Raw genomic sequence first — 26,388 nt, 5'->3', positions numbered from 1 at the left:
GTCCTCGGCGTTGGCAACGTGATTCTCATGATGACGTCTGGCCTAACTATCACTTTGAAGGATGTGCTGCATGTCCCGGACATCCGCAAGAACCTAGTGTCAGGATCAATACTAGTTAATAAAGGGTTTAAACTTGTATTTGAGTCCGATAGGTTTGTCTTGTATAAGTTTGGAAAATCCATCGGAAAAGGTTATGTAACCGATGGGATTTTCAAGCTTAGTGTAGCAACTCGAAGTGTTGCAAAGCCATTGGCTAATAATAATAAAGCATCTACTTCCTCTTACTTGACTGGGTGTTCAAATTTGTGGCATTGTAGATTGGGACATGTAAATTCAAAAGCCATTAAAAGATTAGTAAATTTAGATTTACTAAAGGCTAATGAATTGGATATCCAAGATAAATGTGAAATTTGTCTTGAAGCAAAAATGACTAAGTTGCCGTTTCACTCGGTTGAACGAAGCACAAAACCCCTTGAATTAATTCACACGGATGTATGTGATTTAAAGATGGTGCAAACTAGAGGTGGTAAAAAGTACTTTATCACTTTCATAGATGATTGCACAAGATATTGCTACATTTATCTTTTAAAAAGCAAAGATGAAGCAATAGAGGCGTTCAAAAATTATAAGAACGAAGTTGAGAATCAACTTGGTTGTAAAATCAAAATGATTCGAAGCGATAGAGGAGGCGAATATGTAGCCCCGTTTGAGGAGTTATGCAACGCAAGTGATATAATTCATCAAACAACTGCTCCATATTCACCACAATCTAATGGTGTTGCAGAACGCAAGAATCGAACTCTAAAAGAGATGATGAATGCACTGCTACTCAGTTCAGGATTACCACATAACATGTGGGGGGAAGCTGTTTTGACAGCAAACTATATCTTGAATAAAATCCCTCTCAAAGGAAAAGATGTTACTCCTTATGAGTTGTGGAAGGGAAGAAAGCCATCCTACAAATACCTCAAAGTGTGGGGGTGTTTGGCAAAGGTGATGGTTCCTCCGCCCAAAGAAGTTACAATCGGACCTAAGACGGTTGATTGCATCTTCATTGGATATGCACTTAACAGTAGTGCATATCGATTTGTTGTTCACAAGTCTGAAATATCGACTATCACAGTAGGAACAACAATTGAGTCGAGGAATGTTGTATTTCTCGAAAATACCTTTCCTTGCAAAGATAAGGAAAAGGTATCAACCAATTCTGAGACAAGAATTGAAGAAGCCACTAGTTCTAAACAAGTGGAAGAAGAAGCCACTAGTTCTAAATCAACAGATGCGGAACCTGAATCGCACAAGCGTGCAAGGCCCGATCCAAAAGATACAGTACTAAGACGTGGTAATAGAGTCAGAACACCAAAAACTTTTGGTCCTGACTACATTGCTTTCATGTTGGATGAAGAACCAACATCGATAAAAGTAGCCTTTGCTGGCCCAGACGGGTTGCATTGGAGAGAAGCTGTTCAAAGCTAAATTGATTCAATTTTGCTAAACCACACATGGGTGTTGGTTGATTTGCCCGAAGGTGCTAAACCTTTAGGATGCAAATGGGTTCTTAAAAGAAAGTTTAAGGCCGATGGAACAGTTGATAAGTATAAAGCCCGATTAGTAGTAAAGGGTTTTAAACAAAAAGAAGGACATGACTTCTTCGATACCTATTCACCTGTAACAAGGATTACATCTATCCGGATGCTTCTCGCTATTGCTGCATTGCACAATCTCGAGATTCATCAAATGGATGTAAAGACCGCGTTTCTGAATGGTGAACTAGAAGACGAAATCTACATGGAACAACCCGAAGGGTTTGTAGTACCTGGACAAGAGAAAAAGGTATGCAAGCTCGTGAAATCCTTATATGGATTGAAACAAGCGCCATTGCAATGGCACTTGAAGTTTGATAATGTGATGTTATCAAATGGGTTTAAAATCAACGAGTGCAACAAATGTGTCTACATCAAGAGCACTAATAACAGTCATGTTATAGTGTGTCTCTACGTTGATGATATGTTAATCTTGGGTAGCAACACTCAAGTAATTAACGATACAAAGGCCATGTTAAAGAGAAACTTTGACATGAAAGACATGGGTCTAGCCGATGTAATTCTTGGAATGAAGATTCTAAGAACGAATGATGGAATCATCTTAACACAATCACATTATGTTGAGAAGATATTGAATAAATTCAAAGCCTATGATGGCGCGCCGGTTAAGACTCCAATTGAACTCGACGTTCACTTGAGCAAGAACAAAGGCGAGCCCGTTGCACAAGAAGAGTATGCACGGGTGATCGGATGCATTATGTACTTGACTAATTGCACTCGACCTGACATTGCTTGTGCCGTGAACAAGCTGAGTCGTTACACGAGCAATCCAAGCAAAGAGCATTGGAGAGCTCTTGTGAGGGTTTTGAGATATTTAAAACATACTCAAAATCTTGGGCTACACTTCTCGAGATACCCCCCGGTACTTGAAGGGTACTGTGATGCCAATTGGATATCCGATAATAGAGACTCACTTTCAACAAGTGGATATGTCTTCACTATTGGGGGTGGTGCTGTATCGTGGAAATCCACAAAACAGACCTGTATAGCCCGATCAACAATGGAATCGGAGTTCATTGCCTTAGATAAGGCTGGTGAGGAAGCCGAGTGGCTTAAGAACTTCCTTGAAGACATTCCATGTTGGTCTAAGCCAGTGCCACCAGTGCTGATTCACTGCGATAGCCAAGCGGCTATTGGAAGGGCAAACAATGGTTTCTATAACGGTAAGTCTCGACATATACGTCGACGACATAACACCGTGAGACATTTGATCACAACAGGGGTGATTACAATCGACTATGTGAAGTCAATAGATAATCTAGCGGATCCGCTAACCAAAGGGTTAAACCGTGATCAAATGAATAAGTTGCTAGAGGGAATGGGTTTGAAATCCACAAACTAAAGAATTGTCATAGTGGTAACCCAACCATGATGACTGGAGATCCCAAGAACTTGGTTCAAAGGGACAACTAAGCTATGAGAGTTCATGGAAAAACACTCAAACTATATCTATTCCCTAGAGAGCAATAGAGTGTTGGAGAACTTGCCTCGTGGTAAAGGCTAAGTCTATGACTTTTAATGGTTCTTAAGGATCTCAAAGAGATGGAATTCTCAAAGAGACCAAGTATGGCAAGGTACTTGACTAAGAATCACCTATGTAAGTGCGAAGTGTGGTCGCTTCATAAAAAAAAATGCACTTATGAATCCAAAGTGGTGTCCAAGACCGCAATGGACACAAAACGTGAGAACGGATGAGGTTGAGGTGTTTAAGCGTTAACACCATTGTCTCGGTGCACGCCGTGGGGGATTAGTTCAAAGCATCACGCTACTAAGCCGCCTGTGTATCCGATGGTGTCGACTATGGAGGGTTCAAAGTCAACAACTACCTATCCTTATGCTTATATACCTCGCGAGGGTTGAGCTTGTGTCTGCATGCATATGCATTCGGCTATTTCCACTCATGTGGGGGATTGTAAAAATCATGGATTAAATATGCCCGGTCAATGGATTTTGACCAAATAATAAATGTGACGAGACATTTAATTTTGTGAAATTAAATGACATAGCGTCGATCTACATTTTACGTAGGTAAATGTAGTATATTCACTTTCTCAAATCCGATTTCCGGTGAGTGAGAAATAGTGGATTAAAGTTGGGCATAATTAGCTTTTAATTAAAGCTTGGAGATGGAGCTTAGGGAATAATTAACTAGTGTTAATTATCCCACATTGGAGGATTAACACATCTTTAATGTGTATAAATTAAGTGACTTTATGTTACTTAATAATTATAGTGGACCAAGATGGGTGAAAGAGCCCACACGCGCGCACACGCGCGCGCCGCCGCCGCCGCCCGCCCGCCCGTGCCCGTGCACGTGCTCGCGCTCACCGTTGCGGGCCTCGGGCCTCGGGCCCGATCCCGATCCCGATCCCGATCTCGATCTTGATCTTGGACTTGGACTTGGACTTGGACTTGGATCTTGGCAATTGGTCTTTGGGCTTGGTGCTTGGCCCAAACTATTCTTTTTGGACCACCGCCGAGTCAGCAATCCAAGTGGCTTGACACGTCGTCAAGCGAGGCACAGTCACGGTTGCCACGTGAGAAATCCACACGCTCCACACACGGGTGGCACATTCCAGCCACACGCCTGTAACCGACGTCGGTTACGTTTTTGCCATGATGAGCCTTCAATGGCTGGTTGACCCTGCATGGTGGTTGGCCTATAAATAGGCTAGCCATACCACTGCATTAGGACACACACATCTACAAGCATCTGCATAAGCTCTCTCCCTCTCTCTGCATTGTCCTTCTGTCGAAGCTCTGCCCTCTCCTTCATCCAGTTCGCCGGAGCTCTACTGATTGCGGTGCTGCATCAATAGAGACGTAGCCGTTTTACCTTTGGGGACGACACGCCAAACCGAAGAGCACTACCGGGGCGTATCTCGTCTTGCGGGAAGAGGCCTCCTCGACTCGGCTTTCATACTGGTTTAGTTGTTTCGATTTCTATTGTAATTTCTTTAGTTCAGTTTCTCCTTTTCTTTCTTTTGGGTTGTATTACTCCCGGTTTTGTTATCTTGTAATCCCAGAAACCAACAGTTCTCAGATTGGCTACCAAATAATGTTTCTATCACTATTTGGACGCACAAGATTGGGGTTTCTAAACTACTAAGTGAGCAATAAAGCATGTTAAAGAATGCAATTAACTGAGAGCAGAAACAACAAAAAGCATTTAATTTGATTTGAGAAAACAAATAAGACAAGAGAATTCTATGGATGTGCTTTCACTCAACAGTTATATAAGGCACAATTATGATATCCAACACACGATTCAAGATTTACTAAGGTGAGTCACATAAATATTGTTCATGCGTCACAAAATTGGTTGCACACTAAGATTGTCAGGCTTAGATTAGTAATTCTAAAAAGATAGATAAGACCCTACAAAGCCCTATTATTAATTATCAATACTTTTTTAGAAGGAATTAACTATACTGTTGTCTAAACTCATCTAACACCTTTGGACACATTTTAGATACTCTCTCAGTTACATAAAAATAATGACATTTGGGATGGCACGAAAATTATTATATAATTGGTAAAGTAAGAGAGATGAAGAGAATGATAGTTAAAATAATGTTAGTAGATAGTGTGTAATGATGGGCCCTAGTGCTATAAATTGTATATAAATTGATGAATATATGTAATGAGTTTGAGAGAACTTTCTATAATTGGAATAAGATATTTTTATGGGACAGACGAAAAAAGGAAAGTATCTTATTTTAATGGAACTGATGGGGTATATTAGATGGATCGATCCATGATGTTCCATATCAAGAAGCGTCATCAAGCAACATAAGCTTCATTATTGCCATCGTTTATGTCAGTCACAATTGTTTTTCCATTATTAGTTGTAAAAATTTTATTTTGTAAATACAGGAGTATATAAATTAGCTTCACTATTGCCATCTTTTATGTCAGTCACAATTTTTTTTCCATTATTAATTGTAAAATTTTTATTTTGTAAATACATAGATATAAATTAGCGTATCTAACTTGACCATCCACTAAGATGGTATAGATCGTAAGTCGTTAACATCACACACTGTATGTGTGTCTCTATGTATGAAAATCATTAATATAGGTCGTTAATTGATACAATCACAAAGTATACCTGTCCCTCCTTATATAAGATAAAATCATTAGAACTTTATACGCCGAATTTCAAAATTGAGTACACGTTATCATTTTTTTTTGTATGTAATCAACATCTAACTAGCTAGCTTGTATACTCTATTAACTAGTACTTGTTTTCGTCCCTTTATAACATAGTAATCAAGTTCTCCTGTTTTTTTCATAACAAAAGTAATATAGATGAAACATATATGAACATTATATCATAGTAATCAAGTTCTCTAATTTTTTCACAACAAAAGTAATATAGATGAAACATATATGAACATAAATAATGGTTATTTTTAGAGGTGGAAGTTAAAGAAGTGGTTGTTGTGATATGACATCTATGGTTTAACAGAAACAAAATTATATGGTGGAATGAGAACAGGTCAACTGTAGGAATTATTGGTGCAGCACGTAGTTTCATGGAGGCTTGGAGAGAAGCTCACGTTCAAAATGACATTGGTACGCTGAGTGGGAGACTTCACTGAAGGAAAATGGGTGAAGCTGCATAATGGTGTGCTAAAAAGCAATATAGATGCTCTTGTGTTCGAGGGCTAGAGGATCGGGTTCTATTAATAATAGCAAGTATTGGTTAAATTGCTTTCCAATTTTTATTCGCGGCGTAAAAAAACTATCATTGAAATTAAAGTAATGCGAATGATTGAAGGTGATTTCCTAAAGAAATGCAATTTCCATTACGTAACCCGCCACTACCAAATAGAGTATGGATGTGTGATCACTTTATAATCAAACTGCAAATTATAATGATTTATTTCCATCAGAAATATGTCATCACTATAAACCGTTTATTGAATAAAAATAGATTGGTAGGATTACAATTTTGAGATGTTTCTACCCATATTAACGTCGAAAACTTTTAAGACAAATCTAGTCTTAGGTATAGACAACTTGTCCTGTAAAATGGATCCAATGGTTGCAATTAGCTCTCTCTTCACTTTGGTATTAAGGCCTCCCATGGCCATAATTTCAGCTAGTGCTGCTGGTTCTTTATTACCTCCGAACGTAAGAGGCACTGACCCTTTTATCAGAACCATCACGAACTGCCAAAATCACAACAAACATCGTGAAAATTTAATTGGATTATGGGTCACTCACTGCCCTTAAAGATCTCATAAGAGAGGGCTATCCAATTATATATAGATAAAACATGATCATCTTCAAGTCGATGTAAAACAAGAATGAGTGTTTTCAACACGCCTCTGCACGTGTGGACCAGAGTGCACATCGGACTTCCACACGTGCAGGCAAAAAGAACTACATCGACTTGAGCATTTTCTGATATCATTTAAAAATTAGCTACTCACTCCCTTAAAATGCCGTAAGGGAAGGGTTATCAAAGTACATATATAGATGAGACATAATCCTCATCAAAACGGTGTTAGGACAAAAATGATGATTTTCAAAGTCTGAATGTAGCATTTCATTTTAAATCAAAATTGGAATATGAAGCAAGCGTGGTATAATAACAAAATGGGTTGCTTTTGTAATTAAAAGTGATTTTGTAGATAGTACAAAAATTGCACGACAAATTGTTCCCAAAGTGGAGTATTAGTATTACTAGATAATGGTTCTTTAACTGAATATTCAAGCCAATTACATAGCCCCACTAAGTGATCTTCCCATGCATTATTAATTTTGTATAATACTCCCTCCGTCCTTTAATAGGAGTTGCTCTTTTACCGGGTACGAGTTTTAAGAAATATAGAAAAAAGTTGGTTGAAAAAGTTAGTTGAATGTGGGACCCATATTTTTATATTGGTTTTATAATAAAATATGAGTGGAGTGAGTTAGTGGAATGTGAGGTCTACTACCATTTAGAGCATCCACAACCGTGCTCTTGCCAGCGAGCACGGTTGTGGGCCCGGACCCACTTTTTCTGTCTGCTCTCTGGCAAGAGCACAACACCCACAGATGTGCTCTTCCGCAAGGACGAGCACAATTCAATTTAAAATTCAATTAAACAAAACATTTCCATAATATTAAAATTCATTAAAAAAACCTAAATAATATTACAAATGACAAATAAAATAAAAACGACATAATTAAAATCCTAAAAATTAAAAATTACATAATTAAATACTAAAAATTAAAAATTACATAATTAGACTCCTAAAAATTAAAAATTACATAATTAAAATCCTAAAATTTGAGATTGAGAGAGTTGTTTGGTATAGTGTCATTTTTTGTGTTTGAAATGAGACTATTTATAGATGAAAGTATGAATTTTTGGGTAAAAATAATGAAAATAAATAAATTAAAAGTGTGGAAAAAATGGATATAGTTTATTAGGAAGTGAGAAAATATTTTTTTATTAATTTTGAATTTTTCAGATTTTTTCGATTTTTTTAAAAAAATAATAAAAAAATTATAAATCAACGGGTCAATCAGAGCATGCCACGTCGACGCCTTGTGCTCTTGCCGTTGGCACGGACGTGCTCTTAGCTAAGAGCACGTCCGTGCCAGCGGCAAGAGCGCAGCGGCGGCGGAGCTCGTCCTTGCCAGCGGCACGGACGGACGGACGCCGTCCGTCCACCGTTGTGGATGCTCTTATGGTAAAAATGAAGAGTGACTCTTAATGAGGGACGACCCAAAATGGAAATTAGCGACTCTTATTCATGGACATAGGGAGTACTTTATTTTGGTTGGAAGAATGTGCCGACGAATTTTAATTGCTAAACGAGGCCCTCGTGTTTGTGTTTAAAACGTTATAAATTAAGCACTACTTTTTCTTTGATAAAGTAAATCATAAAGCATATCTGTTTAAATAGAAAAAAAAACTTGAGCGATTCAAAAAACAATGGTGATTAAAAATGGTGATTTTATAATTCATCAACTTTACTAGCAAGATTCATAAGATCTTTAAGTGGCGTTGCGTTGTTCATATATGGACATGTCTAAAATGCCTAATTCATATAATTAGCAAAGAAAATAAAAATAACTACTACGACACAATCTTATATTGATATAGAGAGAACTAAAACAACTATATAAATGTTAGACCCACTTCTTCGTTATCAATTGCTCTTAGGATGAAATCCATGAATTTACTCTCAAGATATCAAAACGATGGCCTACTGTGAGCTAAATTTAACTGATCCAATAGTATATTTGAACTGAAATTAAAAAAAATGATTGACCCAATAATATACTATCTGGTTTAAATTTGGAACTGTTCGATAGAGAGCTAGTCCAACCGATCAGAAAGACGTCCAACCCCTCTAAGGTTCAATTCAAAGGATTTAAGGAAGAGTGTTGGTAAATAAAGCAAAAATAACTATGATAATATCTCATACTCTCTCTGTCAGTGAAATGTTGTCCAGTTTTACCATTTTTGTCCGTCCGTAAAAAGTTGTCCATTTTACTTTTTTTCTATTTTTGGTAAATGGACCCTACTTTCCACCACCTCTTCACACTCACATTCTATTATAAAATTAATATATAAATGTGAAACCTTCATTCTACTAATTTTTTCAACTCATTTTTCTTTACATTTCTTAAAACTCGTGCCTAGTCAAACCTAGAAAATATTTTATGGACGAAGTGAGTATTTGTGCAAAGAGAAAAACTACCACCACTATATAAGTTCACCAGTTAATTAGGATGAAACTCAATTTTATGTGAGTATACATATGTAATTTGATGCTATGTAAACCAATTTGGTGGAAAAAAGAGGCCGATGCTAAAAGAAATATATATGTGGGAAATTAGTGAGCTTATATAATTTTATGTTTATTATAGAATCTTAATTGGCAGTAATAGGGCTGTCAAATATATAGTCCTATTTATTAAACTATAATAAACCTAAAAATAAGGTGAAAACGAAATTGCCCTGTTTGGGTGTATTAAAGGCAGTCATGTTAGCTTTAAATTGTTCTTGAAAATAGTTATAGTTTCATTTATTTTTGGTAAGCAAGCAACTACTCTCTCTGTCACAACTTACTCGCACTTTCATTTTCGGCCGTAAATTTGGAATTATTATTTAGTATAATTAAATTAGAATTTTAAGTTTAATGAGACATCACTTAATAAAGGAAAAAGAGAACTTAACTAAACCTAACATATTAATTTAATATATTAATTCTAACTTAAACTAGAAATAATGTACTCCATCCGTCCTAAGATAAGCGATTCACATTCTTTTTCGGGACGTCCCAAGATAAGTGGTCATTTCCTTTTTTGGTATTCTCCCTCTTACTCTATCTTTCTACTTTCCATTTCCTTAAATCCCGTGCCGAAAAGTTTTTGCTCACTTATCTTGGGACGGAGGGAGTAAGTAGTTTGGGATGAGCTGAAATGGAATAGTGCAAGTAACGTGGTAAGAAGAGAGTGATAAAATGCAATACGCAACATGAATGCAGAGACATGACAACAATTGATCACAAAATCCGTGTTCTATCCACTTGTATTTTAAATAATAACAAAAACACATGCATTATCATCCACCCACTCACTATCCATCTTAATGGAACACTAAATAAAAATCTAGTCATGAATCGCAATGGAAACAAAAAAAGGAAAAATGAGATTAATTATTAGTAATTACTACTACTAATAATTACTCACTCTGTTTCCAAATTCCAATTTTTACTACCAATTAAATCAAATCAAGAGAGAGAGGTCTTACGTTTTCGGGCTTTCCGACGATCTGAGAAACGGCGGTTGTGAGAGTGGAGAAGACGGAATCGGCGTCGACTCCGTCAAGATTAACGTTGGTCGAGATGTCAAGACAAGGCATTTTCTCTCTCTAGTTTTTAATAATTATATTTTGGCTCAACTCTTCAATGGACCTCACACTATTTATTTATAGTTGAATATACAGCGCCTTTTATTTTTATAAATATTGATTAATCGGTCCGATATAAATACATCTAGAATTTTATGACGCGTCTAAAATAATTATATTTATAAATATAAGCTAGAGGCTGACCCAGAACAAAAGAAATTAAAAATACATTATTTAAAAAAAAATTCCGAGTTTTCCTGTAAATATGGATAGTCGTCTTAACTCGACATTGAAGTTATGTGAATTTTTATTTCTTCTAATCATGATCCATATAAAATACTAATGATAACAAATTGACCATTAGATTTTGCTGTGGGAGAAGTTTTCCTTTCGTATAAAAATAAAAATGAATAATATGTTACATGAATAATATGTTATAGAGACTACATATTTATAAGCTAGATATTCTACATATATGGTAAACCTAAATTTACAATAATTGCTCTCTCTAATTTTGGCAAAATATATTCTCATATCAATCACATAATATTCTCCCGATATTAAGCGATCTCATTCTAACACTCCCCCTCAAGCTAAGTGATGGGATTCTCAATGCTTAGCTTGCCTAGTACTTCTCGAAATGACTTCGAATTTACTGCCTTCGTCAAGATATCTGTCAGTTGATCTTCGGACTTGACATAAGGCATTTCCACCACCTTTGCTTCGAGATTCTCCTTTATGAAGTGCCTATCTACTTCCACGTGCTTTGTTCTATCATGTTGTACCGGGTTTTCAGAGATACTGATAGCCACCTTGTTGTCACAAAATAATCTACAAGGAAGGGCTGACCGGAGATCCAACTCGGTCATAAGTCTCCGCAGCCATAGCACCTCTGTCAGTCCACTCTTGATTCCCCGGAACTCTGCCTCTGCACTAGACAGTGCTACTACCTTTTGCTTCTTACTTCTCCATGTCACAAGGTTACCTCTTACAAAGGTAAAGTATCCGGCGGTAGACCTTCGATCATTCGGATTCTCTGCCCAATCTGCATCAGTGAAACCGTGTATCTCCATGTGACCATGCTTCTCGAACATAAGTCCATGCTCGGTTGTTCCCTTCAAGTATTTGACAATTCTTAACACAACTTCCCAATGCTCCTCTTGTGGTGAGTGCATAAACTGACTCACTACTCCAACCGCATATGCAATGTCTGGTCGTGTATGGGAGAGGTAGATGAGCTTACCGACTAGCCTCTGATATCCCCCCTATCGGTCAATTTCGCGCCTTCCTTCATTTGCAATCCATGATTTTGTAACATAGGAGTATCTGCTGGTTTGCAATCAATCATTCCTATCTCGGCCAACAAGTCAAGTATATACTTCCTCTGTTTTATGAAGATCCCTTTCTTTGACCTTAGCACCTCATGGAATAAGTTATTCCTTAGTTCGGCTATCTCCTCCTCATCATTTCCAGTAATGATCATGTCGTCTACATATATAATCAGACATGTGATCTTCCCCCCTCTTTTCATGATAAACAAAGTATGATCTGAATTACTCTGTTTCATCACTTCTGTAAATCTCCCAAACCATGCTCGCGGTGACTGTTTCAACCCGTACTGTGTCTTCTTGAGCTGGCACACTTCTCCATCAAAAATATCGGTGAACCCAAGTGGTGGTTCCATGAATACTGGCTTTGGTAACTCTCCGTGCAGGAATGCATTCGTCACATCGAACTGGTGGAGAGGCCAATCCTTATTAGCAGCAATCGAAAACAATACCCGCACGGTATTAATCTTAGCCACCGGGGACAATGTTTCAGCATAGTCCACACCATACGTCTGGGTGTATCCCTTCGCCACGAGTCGTGCCTTGTATCTCTCTATTGTCCCATCTGGTCTTCTTTTTATCGTGAATACCCATCTGCACCCGACAGTTCTAGCTCATTCAGGTAACTTGCTTTTAACCCACGTACTATTCTTCATCAGGGCTTTCATTTCAATAAGCATTGCTTCCCTCCACTTCTTATGCTTCATTGCCTCCTCAGTTGGTTGAGGGATCTCTTCTTCTTCGTATAGTGCAGCCTCAAATGCTCGAACCATTTTAGTCAGATTTCCTTGTACGAAGTTCGCCACCCCATAACGACTTTTCTTCCCTATCTTTTCAGGGGAATTTCTTTTGGTCGGGATCCCTCTTGTACTTCGAAAAGGAAGCACGTATCTCCCGGTGTCTCCATCCACGGTGTTATCCTCCACTTGGGGTTCTGTATCAACCGAGTCAGTAATAACTGGATTCTCAACAACATTCGGTTCAGGAATTACCTCGGATATCGTCGGAAGAGGATCGCTTGGGGGCGGATGAGACGGTTCCTGTGGTGAGACTTGCTCGGCGGCAATGACCTCCATCGGATCTGTTGAATCCCCACTTGAGGAGCTTGGCAATGGCACAACCCAACTTAGATAGTCCTCGGAATTATTCGGACCACTCTCCCCCTGACTACTAAGGTGGGTATGATAAAAAAAATTTGGTTTCCAGGAAATTGCAGTTCATGGTGGTGGTGATTTTTCGAGTGGAAGGGTCATAGCATCTCTAACCTTTTTGGTTCACCCCATACCTCACAAAGACACATTTGGTTGCACAAGGTGATAGTTTGGTTCGTTCGTGTTTTGGGATATGAGTGTAGACAGTACAACCGAAGACTTTTGGCTGAAGGTTTAGGTATTCAGGTATTTTGGCTTGTTTGGAGAGGGTATCAAGAGGGGTTTTCATGTTTAGTGTTTTAGTTGGGAGGCGATTGATCAGGTAAATAGATGTAGCAACTGCTTCTGGCCAAAAAAATGTAGGGACTTTGGATTCAATCATTAGGGCTCGGGTCATCTCTAGAATTGTTCGATTCTTCCGTTCAGCTATCCCATTTTGTTCGGGTGTATATGCACAAGAGGTTGGATGGATCACGCCTTTGTTTTGACAAAATTAGGTCATAGTACTGTTCACAAATTCACTCCCATTATCTGACCTAAGGGTTTGGATAGTGATATGAAATTGTGTTTGGACAAGTTTAAAGAACGAGGCAAATCTATCAAAAACATCAGACTTGTGTTTCAAAAAATAAATCCATGTCATTCTAGTGCAATCATCAACAAAAATCACAAAATATCTAAAACCATTCCCACCAATAGTAGGTGCAGGACCCCAAACATCAGAGTGTACTAAAGAAAACATTGATTTCACACGAGTATTTGTAGGTTTAAAAGACTGTCTATGGCTCTTGGCCAAAACACAAGTTTCACACGAAAAATTAGACGGAATCGAAAGGTTCAGGTAAAGCAATTTAAAGTAACCAGGAGGAGGGTTGAAAGGACCTGGGTGCGTAGGTGTCGTTCAAGCAAGGATATATCCTACTGATCAGGATAGAGATCCTAACTAACCTAGACCTTGGTTTCAAAGATTCCTCAACCCACTTCTACTGATCAGTATAGTGGTGGTAAGGGTCGAATCCCACAGAGATGGTGCGTTCTTAAACTACCGCGGTGACAATTGGAAGATTTGGTTAGCTACCACGCTTGGGTTGAGTTTCTACCTAGGCTGGAACTTAAAGGAGGTGTTCTACTAGTCAGACGGTAAGGAAAACATTTGGAATGTAACTGTGTATGTGGAATGGGGAGACAATTTTGTAACAGAAAATATTTGGAAGGTACGGGTTTCTATTTTGGGCTAAACAGAATATTCAGAGTGTAGTGGAAGTTTGATGACTAGGCTGACAGGGCTTAACTAAAAGTGAAGGACAAAAGCAAAAGCATCTCGAAAAGTAAGTGGTCCCCTCCAATTGAAATAGACATCATCTTCTTCAACAAACACTTCCAAAATTCAGATAACAATTCCAGATTCAACACGGAAAACTCAGATTAACAACTCACAAACACAGATCCAAAACTAAGAAATCAAATCTGAAATCAAACACTGAAACTGGACTTCTGCATACTGGTCAACATGAAAGAACGATTCAGAAATTAAAACTAAGCTTTGCATGCAACGATCTACTTTCCGATTAAACAGTACTTGTTTATCTATCCTAAAGAAATTTGTTACGTAAACGGAATTGAGAGATTCAGCACTTTAAACACCGAGAAACTTTAGATCTAAGCTAACTAGGCAAGGGAAATAAAGAAACACCACAATAAACGAAACGGAAATCAACTTCATAGCATAAACACGTTCGGATCTTCAACAAAGTACTTCAAAAGCAGAAAATATCCAAGGGCAAACAAGATCCAACGTAAGGAAAGCGAGAAAATTAAAACTACGAAAGCAATGTAAAAGTGTTTTGCCACTCCGGGCGATGAGACTCTAAACTACGATCTTGCTGGCTGGAATGGACGATGAATGGAATTCTGGGAACATCTGAACGTCAAGTGATCATGGCTACGGCGAGGCAAGAAGCGGGACACGGCTGAAAGACTGAAACTACCGAGAAAACTTTCTACCTAAAGATGGTGGTGAATGAGTGAATGTGTATATCTCTCTCTCCAATTTGGCTTCCTTTTATAGGGAGGCTACCCTTGATTTTAGGGTAAATCCTCGTTGCAATTTGACTTCTTTGCCCTTAATTGTGGGTAATCCGTCCCAGCTATCCGTCTTCTCCATCTCAAGCCGTTTTAGCACGAATACTGATCAGTATGAGATCATGCTGGCGCCTCCTTCACCTGAACATTCCGAAACTTCCCTACTGGCTAGAATGCTTAACCTGCACACTTTAAACAACTGTTTTGCAAATATAATCAATTAAGCACATCATACTGACCCGTAACCAAGGCCTAGAATACGACTTATCAAACTGCTCACACTTACCACAGGCTTGTCAAGAACAAACAAAGAAAAGAATAAGTCGAATTCTAGCCTGGTTACTCCCCTGACCGACTCTACCTAACTTAGACTCTAAACTATGACGCAAAGAAAAACACAAACAAACACAGAGAAACATAAACACATAAAAGACTGAAAACACATAGATCGGGCTATATTTTCAACCATCCCTCTCCTCTGGATCAGGTGCAATCCGGCCTTAGACAGCCTTGAACTTCTGCCACCCCCCTTTTCTCTTCCAGTCAGTATATCTGTTTGTCAAGATCGCCCACACTCTCGGCCCAACACTAGGTTCGCTCAGTCACTCATACCTCACCAGGAATGTTAGGACTGCATTCTCTCATTATGCTCACCACAATTGCTTCGGACTTAGATTCCACGAGCGGCTACTGAAGGACTTATAGGCTTGTAACGGGGTTGTTGGCTTGTAATGTTTTCAGTGGGTGTTCCTAAGGCTCTAAGGTTCAAAATTTCTATTTTTATTTATGCGGGGGGGGGGGGGGGGACTGTGTATATTAGGCTTCTGATCAGTTGCTTTCTTTAGTTGGCGCTTCTGGCTTTGGTCTCCACTGGTCAGTAGCATCTTGTGGCTTCGCCACCCTTATTCCTTCATTCATCTCTTTTTTGTGGTCAAATCTTTCTGACCATTTTCTTCATTTTCTCGGTTCCCTCTTTTTTTTTTTTTCGTTCCTTCGTGGCTTCGCCACCCTTATTCCTTCTTCTCTTTTTTGGACTGGGAATGACTCCCTGGTCGATTTTCTTCTAACTTTTTCGCCCAGCTGGTTTCTGCTTTTCCGCACTTCTTCCTGGCCAGTAAGCTCCATTTGTTTCATACCTTACACAGTCCCAGTCGGCTGGGGTGTTTATCTGGGTATATAAAAGGTTACGAAGAAAGGGTTCTAAAGGCGGTTTTTTTTTTTTTTTTTAAAACGGGGGGGGGGGGGGGGGGGGGGGGTTCCTACTGCCTTCAGTATTTGCTACCCGTGATCACTTCACCCTAGGCGAATTGTGGCAGCCTCTCTTTTCTTTCCAATATATGTGGAAAGTGGTTCCACTTTAAGGCTTATAACTCACATTTTTAGAGGGCTTTCGTGTTTGGCTCTAAGTATGAGCTTTTCTCTCATACTCACCTCATCTATCCTGACTAGGAGGTACTAACGGGGATGGTTTAGGTTTTCCAGCATGTCCTATCTCCCTCAATTCCCCTCACCTTCAGCTCAAGACGGTTGAGTTTTAAGCCCAATCACACACAACATAAAACTAGACCTAACAAAACAAAACAAAAGCACAAACACAAAGACTACACATATATACATACATCCTACTGGCCATTGCGTCCCCCCTCTCACTTCACAAGTGTCTGCCCTCAGATAAGGCTGTGAAGTGGAAAAGGTAATGGCCAGTACGATGGCACACAGACAACAAACAGCAAAACTAAAACAAAAACTTCTCACACTTAGACTATGGAATAGGCTAAGTGAGAGAGGTTTTATCACCTATACAGAGATCAACAAAACATAACCACAAACACATATATACAAACTCCTCACACTTAGACCATGCAATGGGCTAAGTGTGAGCTAACATGCATGCGACATAGAAAACAAAACAAACAAAACAAAGAAAACATGCTCCAAAGAAACAAACCCTTAACTTCTCACACTTAGACTATGGAATAGGCTAAGTGTTATGAAGTGGGGTTTGCGCGCAAACACAAATTATACTACCTAAACAAAAACCAACTCATAACAACAATACGAAAAGTTAAAAGAAAAACTGAAACTTAAAAAGAAAAACTAACTTGGTCAGTAGGGGGGGTCTATCGGAGTCTCCTGCTCCTTCGTGGGGCAGGTGGTGCAGGTCGTTCTATCGGTTGGTCCTCCGGTTGGTCTGTCTCCATTCCAGCTTGGTTCTCATCATCCTTTGACGGCTCCTCGGCAGTTGCCGGCACCTCGGCTTTCTCTTCCTCTTGCTCCTTCACTACGGTCTCTAGGACTTGTGGTTCAACATCCTGGCCAGCATGGCCGCTTGGTCCGGTATCCTGGGCTACACTGCCCCTTACTCTCATAGCTTCAGCCGCCCTCTGGTGGCTCACCTCCTCTAGGATATTGTCGATTATGGACAACATCCTATTCATCTCCGTCTGTATCTTGTGGTTCTCCTCTCCTAAATTAGTCACGATCACTTCCATAGACGCTTGCCTCTGGGTCAGTATCCTCTGCTCCGCAGATTCCTTCAACACCCGTTCTACTACTGATGCCAATCGGATCATTTCTGCCCTCATCTGTCTGTTCTCCTCCGCCAATTCAGTAACCGTCCTTTCCAATAACGCGACTCTTCCTCCTGCCGTGGCTTCCTCACCCATTGCATAAAATTGCGGTCGTCCCACCCTCATGTAGACCGCATTTGTCCTAACGAAGTAAGGTATGTCGAATAATCCCGGTGGCCGCACCATGGGCAGCGGAGACAAGTCTTCAGCCTCAGTGATAATGAGGTTGTTGCCTACGAAAGCTCCCAAAATGTGGCAAAGAGTGAGGTTTCTGGCAGGGTGCGTAGCGATCAAGTGGCACTGATATGCCGTCCAAAATCCAAGATGCAGCTTGCGTCCCTGTCTTGCGCACCAAAGGAGATACACCTCCGTCATTGAAGTGCGGACGGCTGAGTTAGATTGGCCCAGCAGGTTGGCATCAAGGTGGAGCTGTATTAGTCGCAGAACTGGATCATTGAAATGGATGGAACGGGAAACAGTGGACGCGAATTCTCCAGCGCCGGGGTGAGTAAGTTCAGCCCAGGCCTCCTGTTGATCAAAATCCACGTGCCTACGAGGGATACCCCTCTCCCTGTCTCTCCACTCAGAACTGATCGCTTCTTCCAATGTACACATGCCCATCCGACATGTCCACTCTATCAAGTTCATACTAAACTCTGCCGCAAACAATCTAAAACTAATGGACACTTCATCCAGGTCCGTTGTCACCTTAAACCGAAAGGTAGTGAAGAACTCCTTCGCTAATCTCACACTGATACGTGGATCCCCATTTTGCAGTAGCCACTCAAAACCCAAAGCATTTATATAAGCAAAGAATTGGTCACGAACACCTAGTTCATCCAGAGAAGGGTAGTGTATTACCTTGCCGCACTTAATTTCCTTGCTGCCATCGTCCAGACTCTCGAAGGTATCCTTCAGTTTCTGCTTCTCGAAGAGTTTCATCTCCTCGGCGATCTCATTTGTGAAATCCATGGTCCATCTTCTATATCGGAGCCTCTCCACTGGTGGGTGGACAAGCTCTCGGTGATCACCTGGGAGCGACTGTTCCCCATATTCCTCCTCTTCCACGGACTCATCACTATCCGATGCAGACTCCTCACTAATCTCATACTCACTATCACTCTGCTCTTGCCGGCTCGATGGGATCCTCTGAGAAGCTTCGGTAATCACAATTCCTGTGTTTGCTGCCCTGGACCTCTTTGTTACTGCTTTCTTCTGGATTGGAGCCTTCCCTTTCCTCTTTCTGGCTCGCTAATATTGTGCTTCTTCCTCCTGAGCAGTAGGCTGTGCAGGTTCACCCCCTGCCTTCGTTGGAATGGCTTGTTCTTCCTCGCTCTCGATCTCTACTGGGTTCTCAGCCGTGCTTGTCTTGGCCTTGCTGGCTGCTCTTTTACCCAGGCATCGCTGAGATACCCGCATCTTCAGAACCAATTGCCGCTTCACTGGGTGGGGTTTTAAGACGGGAGGCGCCACAGCTTCCGGTACTTGAGTGTCTACGGTTGGTCTCTCCTCATCTACTTGCATTCGATCATCCCCTGCTTCCACTTGGGTATCAACTGGCTCTGGCCCTTTCTCTTCATTCTGTTCTTCCCTCTCCTCTTCCCCTACTGACTGGGATGCCTTATCCTTCGGTATGGGTTCTGTAAAAGCTTGTTCATCCTCTCCTACTGCCCTCGATGCGAGGTCTAGACCCTCAGCCATTAGAGCAGTATCTTCCCTGCGATTCACCTCTTCCACTATTGATTCAAACTCCGTTTCCGTCATGAGGCCGCGCTTTTGGGCCGACTTATTCAGGTCGATCTCCTCCCTAATTACTTCTTGGCGAACCGCTTCCACTTCTGGCGTCTCCTCAATTCCTTCTCCCCCTTCCTGGTCTTGTTGCTCCCTTCTCAGCCTTTCCGCTCTTTCTTCTTCATCAGAGGCATAATAAGCCGCAATGGCCTCGAGATCCTCAAGTTCGGCTTCCTGGGTCGTCGGAAAAATTCCTTCCGTCTCTGTCATTTCGGCTTCAGTTGGGGGGTTGCTTTCTTGGGGAATCATCGACGGAATCGGCAATGTAGATGAAATAGGGGTCAAGGGTTGCGTAGTGGTTACTGGCATGGTTGCCGCATGAGTTGCTCCGGCTCCGCTCCCTTGCCCTCTACCTTGGTTAAAATACTCTAACTCCGCTGCCCAATTCCTATTCGGATCCTGCAATCGGAGAAACTCCGCCATTGCATCCAGAGAGACCATCGGCGGGGCTTGTTGTGTTGGCGCGGGACGTTGTGGGTTTAGTGGTGGTGGTATTTCAAGGTTTCCTTCCTCACTGGTTTTCTTTGAGGGCGGTTTGATTTTGGTAGCAAATGCTTTCTTCCCCATGGCTGAAAATTAGGGCTTGTAAAGAGTGGAATTTGGTCTTGATATCTGGGAGAAAATGGAAGAAAATGAGGGTTTGTGATTTACGCTTTCTTGAGAGAGTATGGGATAATATCTCTTGAAAAAAGGGAATTTGAAAATGAGGGTTTGTGAGGGATAAAGTTTGGGACGGTCGTTTAATTTAGGCGAGAGATAGCAGTTGCAGGTGGTTACAACCGGCTATAGGGAGTTGCCGGTCGCGACGCTTGGACGGAAGGCGGTTAGGAATGCTGGCCCCTGATTGGCTATCGCGTCTACTCTCTCTGCTCCACGCCACTCCTGCCGCTGCCACCCTGCAAAAGCTGCATAAGTCTTAATTCAAAATTTTGTCTTTTCTCGAAACCTACCATTACTTGCCTAATAAGGGAAATAATTCAAATGGGCTCTTAAATTAGAATTGAAATAGCACCAAATAGGTAGTCTCTTGGTCAATGTGTACTCCAAATTAAATTTAAGGCCCGAAAATATTTTTGGATTTTCTTAGAAATTATCTGACATGCAAAGACTAATTACGTATTTACAATATTTACACCTTTCTTGGGTAATTTGGAATCCTACTTGGCCAGTATACGCAGAAAATTATCAAAATGGAACTAGCCATGTGGAATTCCAAATTCCTATCTTACTGATCAGTATGAAACCGATGTAAGTGTTTGCAGTGGAATTTCATCCACTACACCCACTTCGCTATTCTCCCTGAATATTTTCAACCTATGTCCATTTACTATGAAAGGTTCCGAGTTAGGAAAACTCCCTGAAATTTCTACTGCTCCATTGGATCTGAGTGCAGTTATGATGTAAGGTCCTGTCCATTTGGACTTGAGTTTCCCTGGCATAAGCTTCAATCTTGACTGGAAGAGTAGTACTTTCTGGCCAACGTGGAGCTCCTTAGTTCTCAGATTTCGATCATGCCACAGTTTGGTTCGCTCCTTGTACCACATGGCTGAGTCGAATGACTCCAATCTAAGTTCCTCAAGCTCCTGCAGCTGCAGCTTCCTTTCCTCTTCGCTGGCTGTAGCATCCATATTCACTTTCTGTACTGCCCAGTATGCTCGATGCTCGATCCCAACCGGTAAATGGCACATCTTCCCAAAAACGATCCGGTAAGGGGACATGCCTATGGGGGTTTTGTAGGCTGTTCGATACGCCCAGAGAGCATCCTCTAACCTCACACTCCAGTCTTTCCTCGAAGTGTTCACAATCTTCTCCAAAATCTTCTTTATCTCACGGTTAGAGATCTCCGCTTGACCATTGGCTTGCGGATGGTACGGGCTGGAAAGTCTATGGTGCACACCGTATTTCTTCATTAAGGCTTCAATTGTGCGATTACAGAAGTGTGTACCTTGATCTGATATGATCGCCCTTGGAACTCCGAACCGGCTGAAGATATGACTCTTTAAGAACTTGGCCACCTCCTTTGCTTCACACGTACTTGTGGCCTTGGCTTCTACCCATTTGGAGACGTAATCTACCGCGACTAGGATATACAGATTGCCATAGGACGAAGGAAAAGGCCCCATGAAATCCATTCCCCATATGTCGAATAGCTCGCAAACTATTATGGGTACCTGCGGCATTTCGTCCCGGGCAGATATTCCACCGGTCAGTTGGCAACGCTCGCAACTTCTGCAGAACTCGTACGCATCTTTGTTGAGTGTTGGCCAATAAAAGCCGCTATCCATAATCTTCCTTGCCGTCTTCTTGGATCTGAAATGTCCTCCGCATGCTAACGAATGGCAGTGGGTTAGAACATCCCGCTGCTCCCAGTCAGGAATGCACCTTCTTATCACTTGATCGGATCCTACCCTCCATAGGTAGGGGTCGTCCCAAAAGTAGTATTTTGCTTCACTCTTGATCTTCATTCTTTGTGCCTTGGTAACACTTGGTGCTTCTGGAAGTTCTCCAGTTACTAGGTAGTTGGCCAGGTCCGCATACCATGGCTCCTGCCCTACCTTCTCCTTTCCTTTTGCTGTATCATTCTGACCAGTAAGTTTGTACACTTCTTCCCAATCAATTTTCCTGGGCGCAAAAATCACCTCACATAAATGTTCCTCTGGAAACTTATCATGCACTTCGTCACTGTTTCCATCTTGCATTATTCTGCTCAAATGGTCTGCCACCTTGTTCTCGACTCCTCTCTTATCTTCCACCTCCCAATCAAATTCTTGTAACAAGAGTACCCATCGGATCAAGCGTGGTTTGGATTCCTTCTTGGCAATCAGATACTTAATGGCTGCATGGTCAGTATATACTATGACCTTGGATCCCAACAAATATGGCCGGAACTTCTCGAAAGAATACACCACTGCCAGCATCTCCTTTTCAGTGGTATCGTAATTCCGCTGGGCTTGATTCAAAGTCTTGGACGCATAAAAAATTACGTACCTCTTCCCATCGATCTTCTGACCCAGCACGGCCCCTACCGCAAAGTCGCTGGCGTCGCACATTACTTCGAAAGGATGGTCCCAGTCAGGAGCCCGTATGATAGGTGCGGATATCAGCTTTTCCTTGAGAAGATTGAAAGCAGCCTTGCATTGCTCATCAAAAACGAACTCCACGTCATTTTGAAGTAGCCTGGTAAGGGGTTGGGCGATTTTGGAGAAATCCTTAATAAATCGTCGATAAAATCCGGCATGCCCCAGAAAACCCCTAATCCCCTTCTGGTCAGTAGGGAACGGTAATTTAGATATAACGTCCACCTTTGCTCGATCCACCTGGATTCCTCTTTCCGAGACCACGTGTCCCAGAACAATCCCTTCGGTGACCATAAAATGGCACTTCTCAAAGTTCAAAACCAAACTCTTCGCTTGACATCTCTCAAGAACTATATCCAAATGATGAAGGCAAGAATCGAACGAGTCTCCGTAGACCGTAAAGTCATCCATGAATATCTCTATGCAATCCTCAATCAAATCAGAAAATATGCTCATCATGCAACGTTGAAACGTACCTGGAGCGTTGCATAGGCCGAAAGGCATGCGCCGGTATGCATAAGTTCCGAATGGGCAAGTGAAGGTGGTCTTATCCTGGTCTTCAGGATCCACGTAGATTTGGAAATATCCGCTGTACCCATCCAAGAAGCAAAAGTACTTCTTCCCAGCGATTCGCTCCAACATCTGGTCGATAAAAGGCAGAGGGAAGTGATCCTTCCTTGTTGCATTGTTCAGCTTGCGGTAATCAATGCACATTCGCCAACCCGTGACTAGCCTCGTTGGAATCAGCTCATTCCTCTCATTTTGGACGACTTGGATTCCCGACTTCTTTGGAACCATGTGGATCGGGCTGACCCACTCACTGTCTGGCACTAAATAGATAATCCCTAGCGACAACAACTTCAAGATTTCCTTCAATATTTCCTCTCGCATGTTAGGGTTTACTTTCCTTTGGGCATCTCGATGTGCCTTTGCTCCCTCTTCCAGCCTAATATGGTGCATGCAGACGTCGGGGCTAATTCCAACTAAATCTGTAAGACTCCATCCAATCGCCTTCTTGTTCTTGCTCAGCACGGTCAGTAGCCTAGCTTCTTGTTCCTTCGTAAGGCTGCTGCTGATGATCACTGGATAGGAGTTCTCACCTCCGAGGAAGGCATACTTCAAATTCGAGGGTAACTTCTTCAGCTCAACTTGGGGTGGAAGTGTGTCTTCGGTTAGGGGGTTTTTCTCGGACTCTTCCCCTTTTTCTAAATCTCCTTCTGATGGTTCTTCTATACTGACTGGTAGCTGAGCCCCTGCGGCTCCTATGAACTCCGACTTTTGACAAAAATCCTTGATTGCTCCTTCAATTTCTTCATCGGTCAACCCCTGGCTACTGATCAGATCACACCATGCAGCAGCTTCTACGTCAGCCTGTTCATAAACATCTAAAGCCTGGAGTCTCTCCTGCAATAGTTCGGTCTCAAGAAAATCTTGGACTAAAGGGTCAATCACATCAACATAGCATAGATTTTCAGAATCAATACGTTTCTTCATGGCATCATTTATATCAAAGGTAAACTTCTCCCCATGAAAATCAATGCAAATAGTCCCCTCAGCCATATCCACGATCGTCTTGGCCGTTCTAAAAAATGGTCTTCCTAACAAGACTCCACTAGACTCCCTCGCTTCATGCTCACTCATTTTGATCACATAAAAATCAGCATGGTATGTAAAATCATGCACTCTAACTAATACATTCTCTAAAACTCCCTCCGGACTTATGCACGACCTATCAGCCAGTTGGATCAATACTCTAGTACTTGACAGCCTCACTCCCTTCAACCGGTTATAGATAGACAATGGCATGACATTTATAGACGCCCCCAAATCACACATTGCATGTTCGACCTTCACATCTCCAACAGTTATTGGTAAGGTAAACATACCTGGGTCGGCTCTCTTGGGTGGTAACGTCTCTTGCACTATTGCTGACGCTATCCCTTCCACCATAATCTTGCCATCTTTCTGGGCTCTCCCGGCTATGAAGTCCTTTATGAATTTCCCAAGAGGGGGTAGTTTCACGGCTTGGAGAAATGGTATGGTGACATCCAACTTCCCAAAAATCGATAAATAGTCAACCGGGTTCTCTTTCTTCCTCTTTGTAACAAATCGGAATGGGAATGGTTTCTCCCCTTTTTTCTCATCTACTTGTCCCTTAGCAACCTTCTTGGAGTCTTTCCGGGGTAGTTCTTGAGTTTGGGCTTCCATTCTGGGCTCTTCCTCTCGATGAGGTTCCTTCCTGATCAGTAGGGTTTCGGGTTCATCTCCTACAATTGGTGTAGCATCCAAGAAGAATGGATCCTGCATCTGAGGCATAGGCCTCCCTAGTTCTTCTGCTGAAACGGTATCGCCTCCTATCTTCGTTCCGTTAGATCCTCCACTAGGTCGTTTGGGTTGAGGCGCGTCATAAGTAGTTCCGGTCCGCAACGTAACCTTACTCACATTTGCCTTGTCGGGCATTTGGACTGTAGATGGGAGTTTACCTGCATTTCCCTTCAAATCCCCCACCGAACTGGCCAGTTGGGCTAACTGCCTATTCATCATATCCATGTTCGCCTTATATTCTTTCTGGGCGTTTTGCATCCCCTGCACGACCTCGTTATGGGATTGCAAGTCTCCTTTGATGCTCTGTTGTGACGCTAGCATTTCACCCATCATGTCCTCAACGGACCTCCTTGGCCTGTTCGGATTTTGGAAATGATTCGGCCCTTGGTGTTGATAGTTCTGAAAGTTTTGCTGGCCTTGATTAGGCGGGTATTGGTTATACTGGGCAGGAGGGACGTACTGATCTTGAGGATATTGATTCTGGTGCTGGGCTTGAAACTGATTTTGGTTCTGATGGTGTTGGGGTGCATGATTTGGCTGATTTTGGAAACTGTGGAAGTTTCTCTGGTGGGGTGGTACATAAACAGGATTCGGGTTTTGGCTTTGTGGGCTTTGATTTTGGGTTTGTTGGTTTCTTCCTGACCAGTTGGGCTGGTAGTCTGGGTTTGCTAGTCCACGGTTAGGGTTTTGGTTTGGATTGGGGTTATACTGGTTCTGTCCTTGGTTCTGATTTTGGCCCCCGTCTCCCCATCGAAAGTTTGGATGATCCCTCCATGGTGCATCCCGTTGTCTACCCTGAATCCAATGCCCACTGGAATTGAAGTACCCCGCAGCATTGACCTGTTCCATATTCACGTAGTCACTAGGCTGTTCATAGTTCGGTCCTTGATTTCCCTGTTCTGCACCTTTGTAATTCCCAGCTGGGGGAGGTGGTGGGGTGCTTTTCTCGATCGCACTCAGAAGTGACTTCTTCAGCTCATCCATCTTCAAGTCCATTTTCTGTTCCAGTTTATTTTCCTGATCAGTAGACGAGACAACAGCAGCCCGCTCTCGGTTGTATCCTTCCCTTGAATGGTCATACTCTTTCTTTGCATTCAGTAGCTTCCTTAGGACTCTCTTCGCTTCGCTGACCCGTAATTGTGTGAAGCTTCCTCCCGACGATGAATTTGCTAGATCCTTGGTTACCGCGTTCATACCTTCGTAGAAAGTATGATGCACTTCAATGTCCGCCATGCGATGGTTGGGACATGATTCCAAAAGACCCATGTATCTTGCCCAATAATCGCTCAAGGGTTCATCATACCCTTGCTTCACATTAGTTATTTCCCTTTTCAGGCGCATGACGGGAAAAACTCGCCTAGGAATGCTGACTTGAAATCGGCCCAAGTCTCAATGGAGTTGGGGGGCAGGCGCATGAACCAGGTGTTGGCTTCCCCCTTGAGCACAAATGGCAAGGCCTTCAACCTATAATCATCCTCATTCGTTCCTGCTGGTCTCCTCTGCGCCCTACAAATTTTACAAAACTCATGCAGAAACTCATACGGCCCTTCATAGCTCTTCCCACAGTATGTAGGCAGAATCGCGATCACATGAGGCTTCA

At 41.8% G+C, this 26,388-nt stretch overlaps 1 protein-coding gene across 1 annotated transcript; it reads right to left on the bottom strand.

The window, feature by feature from the left end:
* Positions 1–6,464: 6,464 nt before the first annotated feature.
* Positions 6,465–10,549, bottom strand: LOC121798000 (macrophage migration inhibitory factor homolog). The gene is made up of 2 exons (XM_042196812.1): positions 10,366–10,549; positions 6,465–6,781 (listed from the first exon to the last, which is right to left on the bottom strand). The coding sequence occupies exons 1-2, from the start codon at positions 10,474–10,476 to the stop codon at positions 6,554–6,556; spliced, it is 339 nt and encodes a 112-aa protein (XP_042052746.1). The 5' UTR covers positions 10,477–10,549; the 3' UTR covers positions 6,465–6,553.
* Between the last annotated feature and the right edge of the window lie 15,839 nt (positions 10,550–26,388).

This window comes from Salvia splendens, chromosome 1, assembly GCF_004379255.2.
Source record: "Salvia splendens isolate huo1 chromosome 1, SspV2, whole genome shotgun sequence".
NCBI lineage: Eukaryota > Viridiplantae > Streptophyta > Magnoliopsida > Lamiales > Lamiaceae > Salvia > Salvia splendens.
This window is presented reverse-complemented; position numbering and strand designations above follow the sequence as displayed.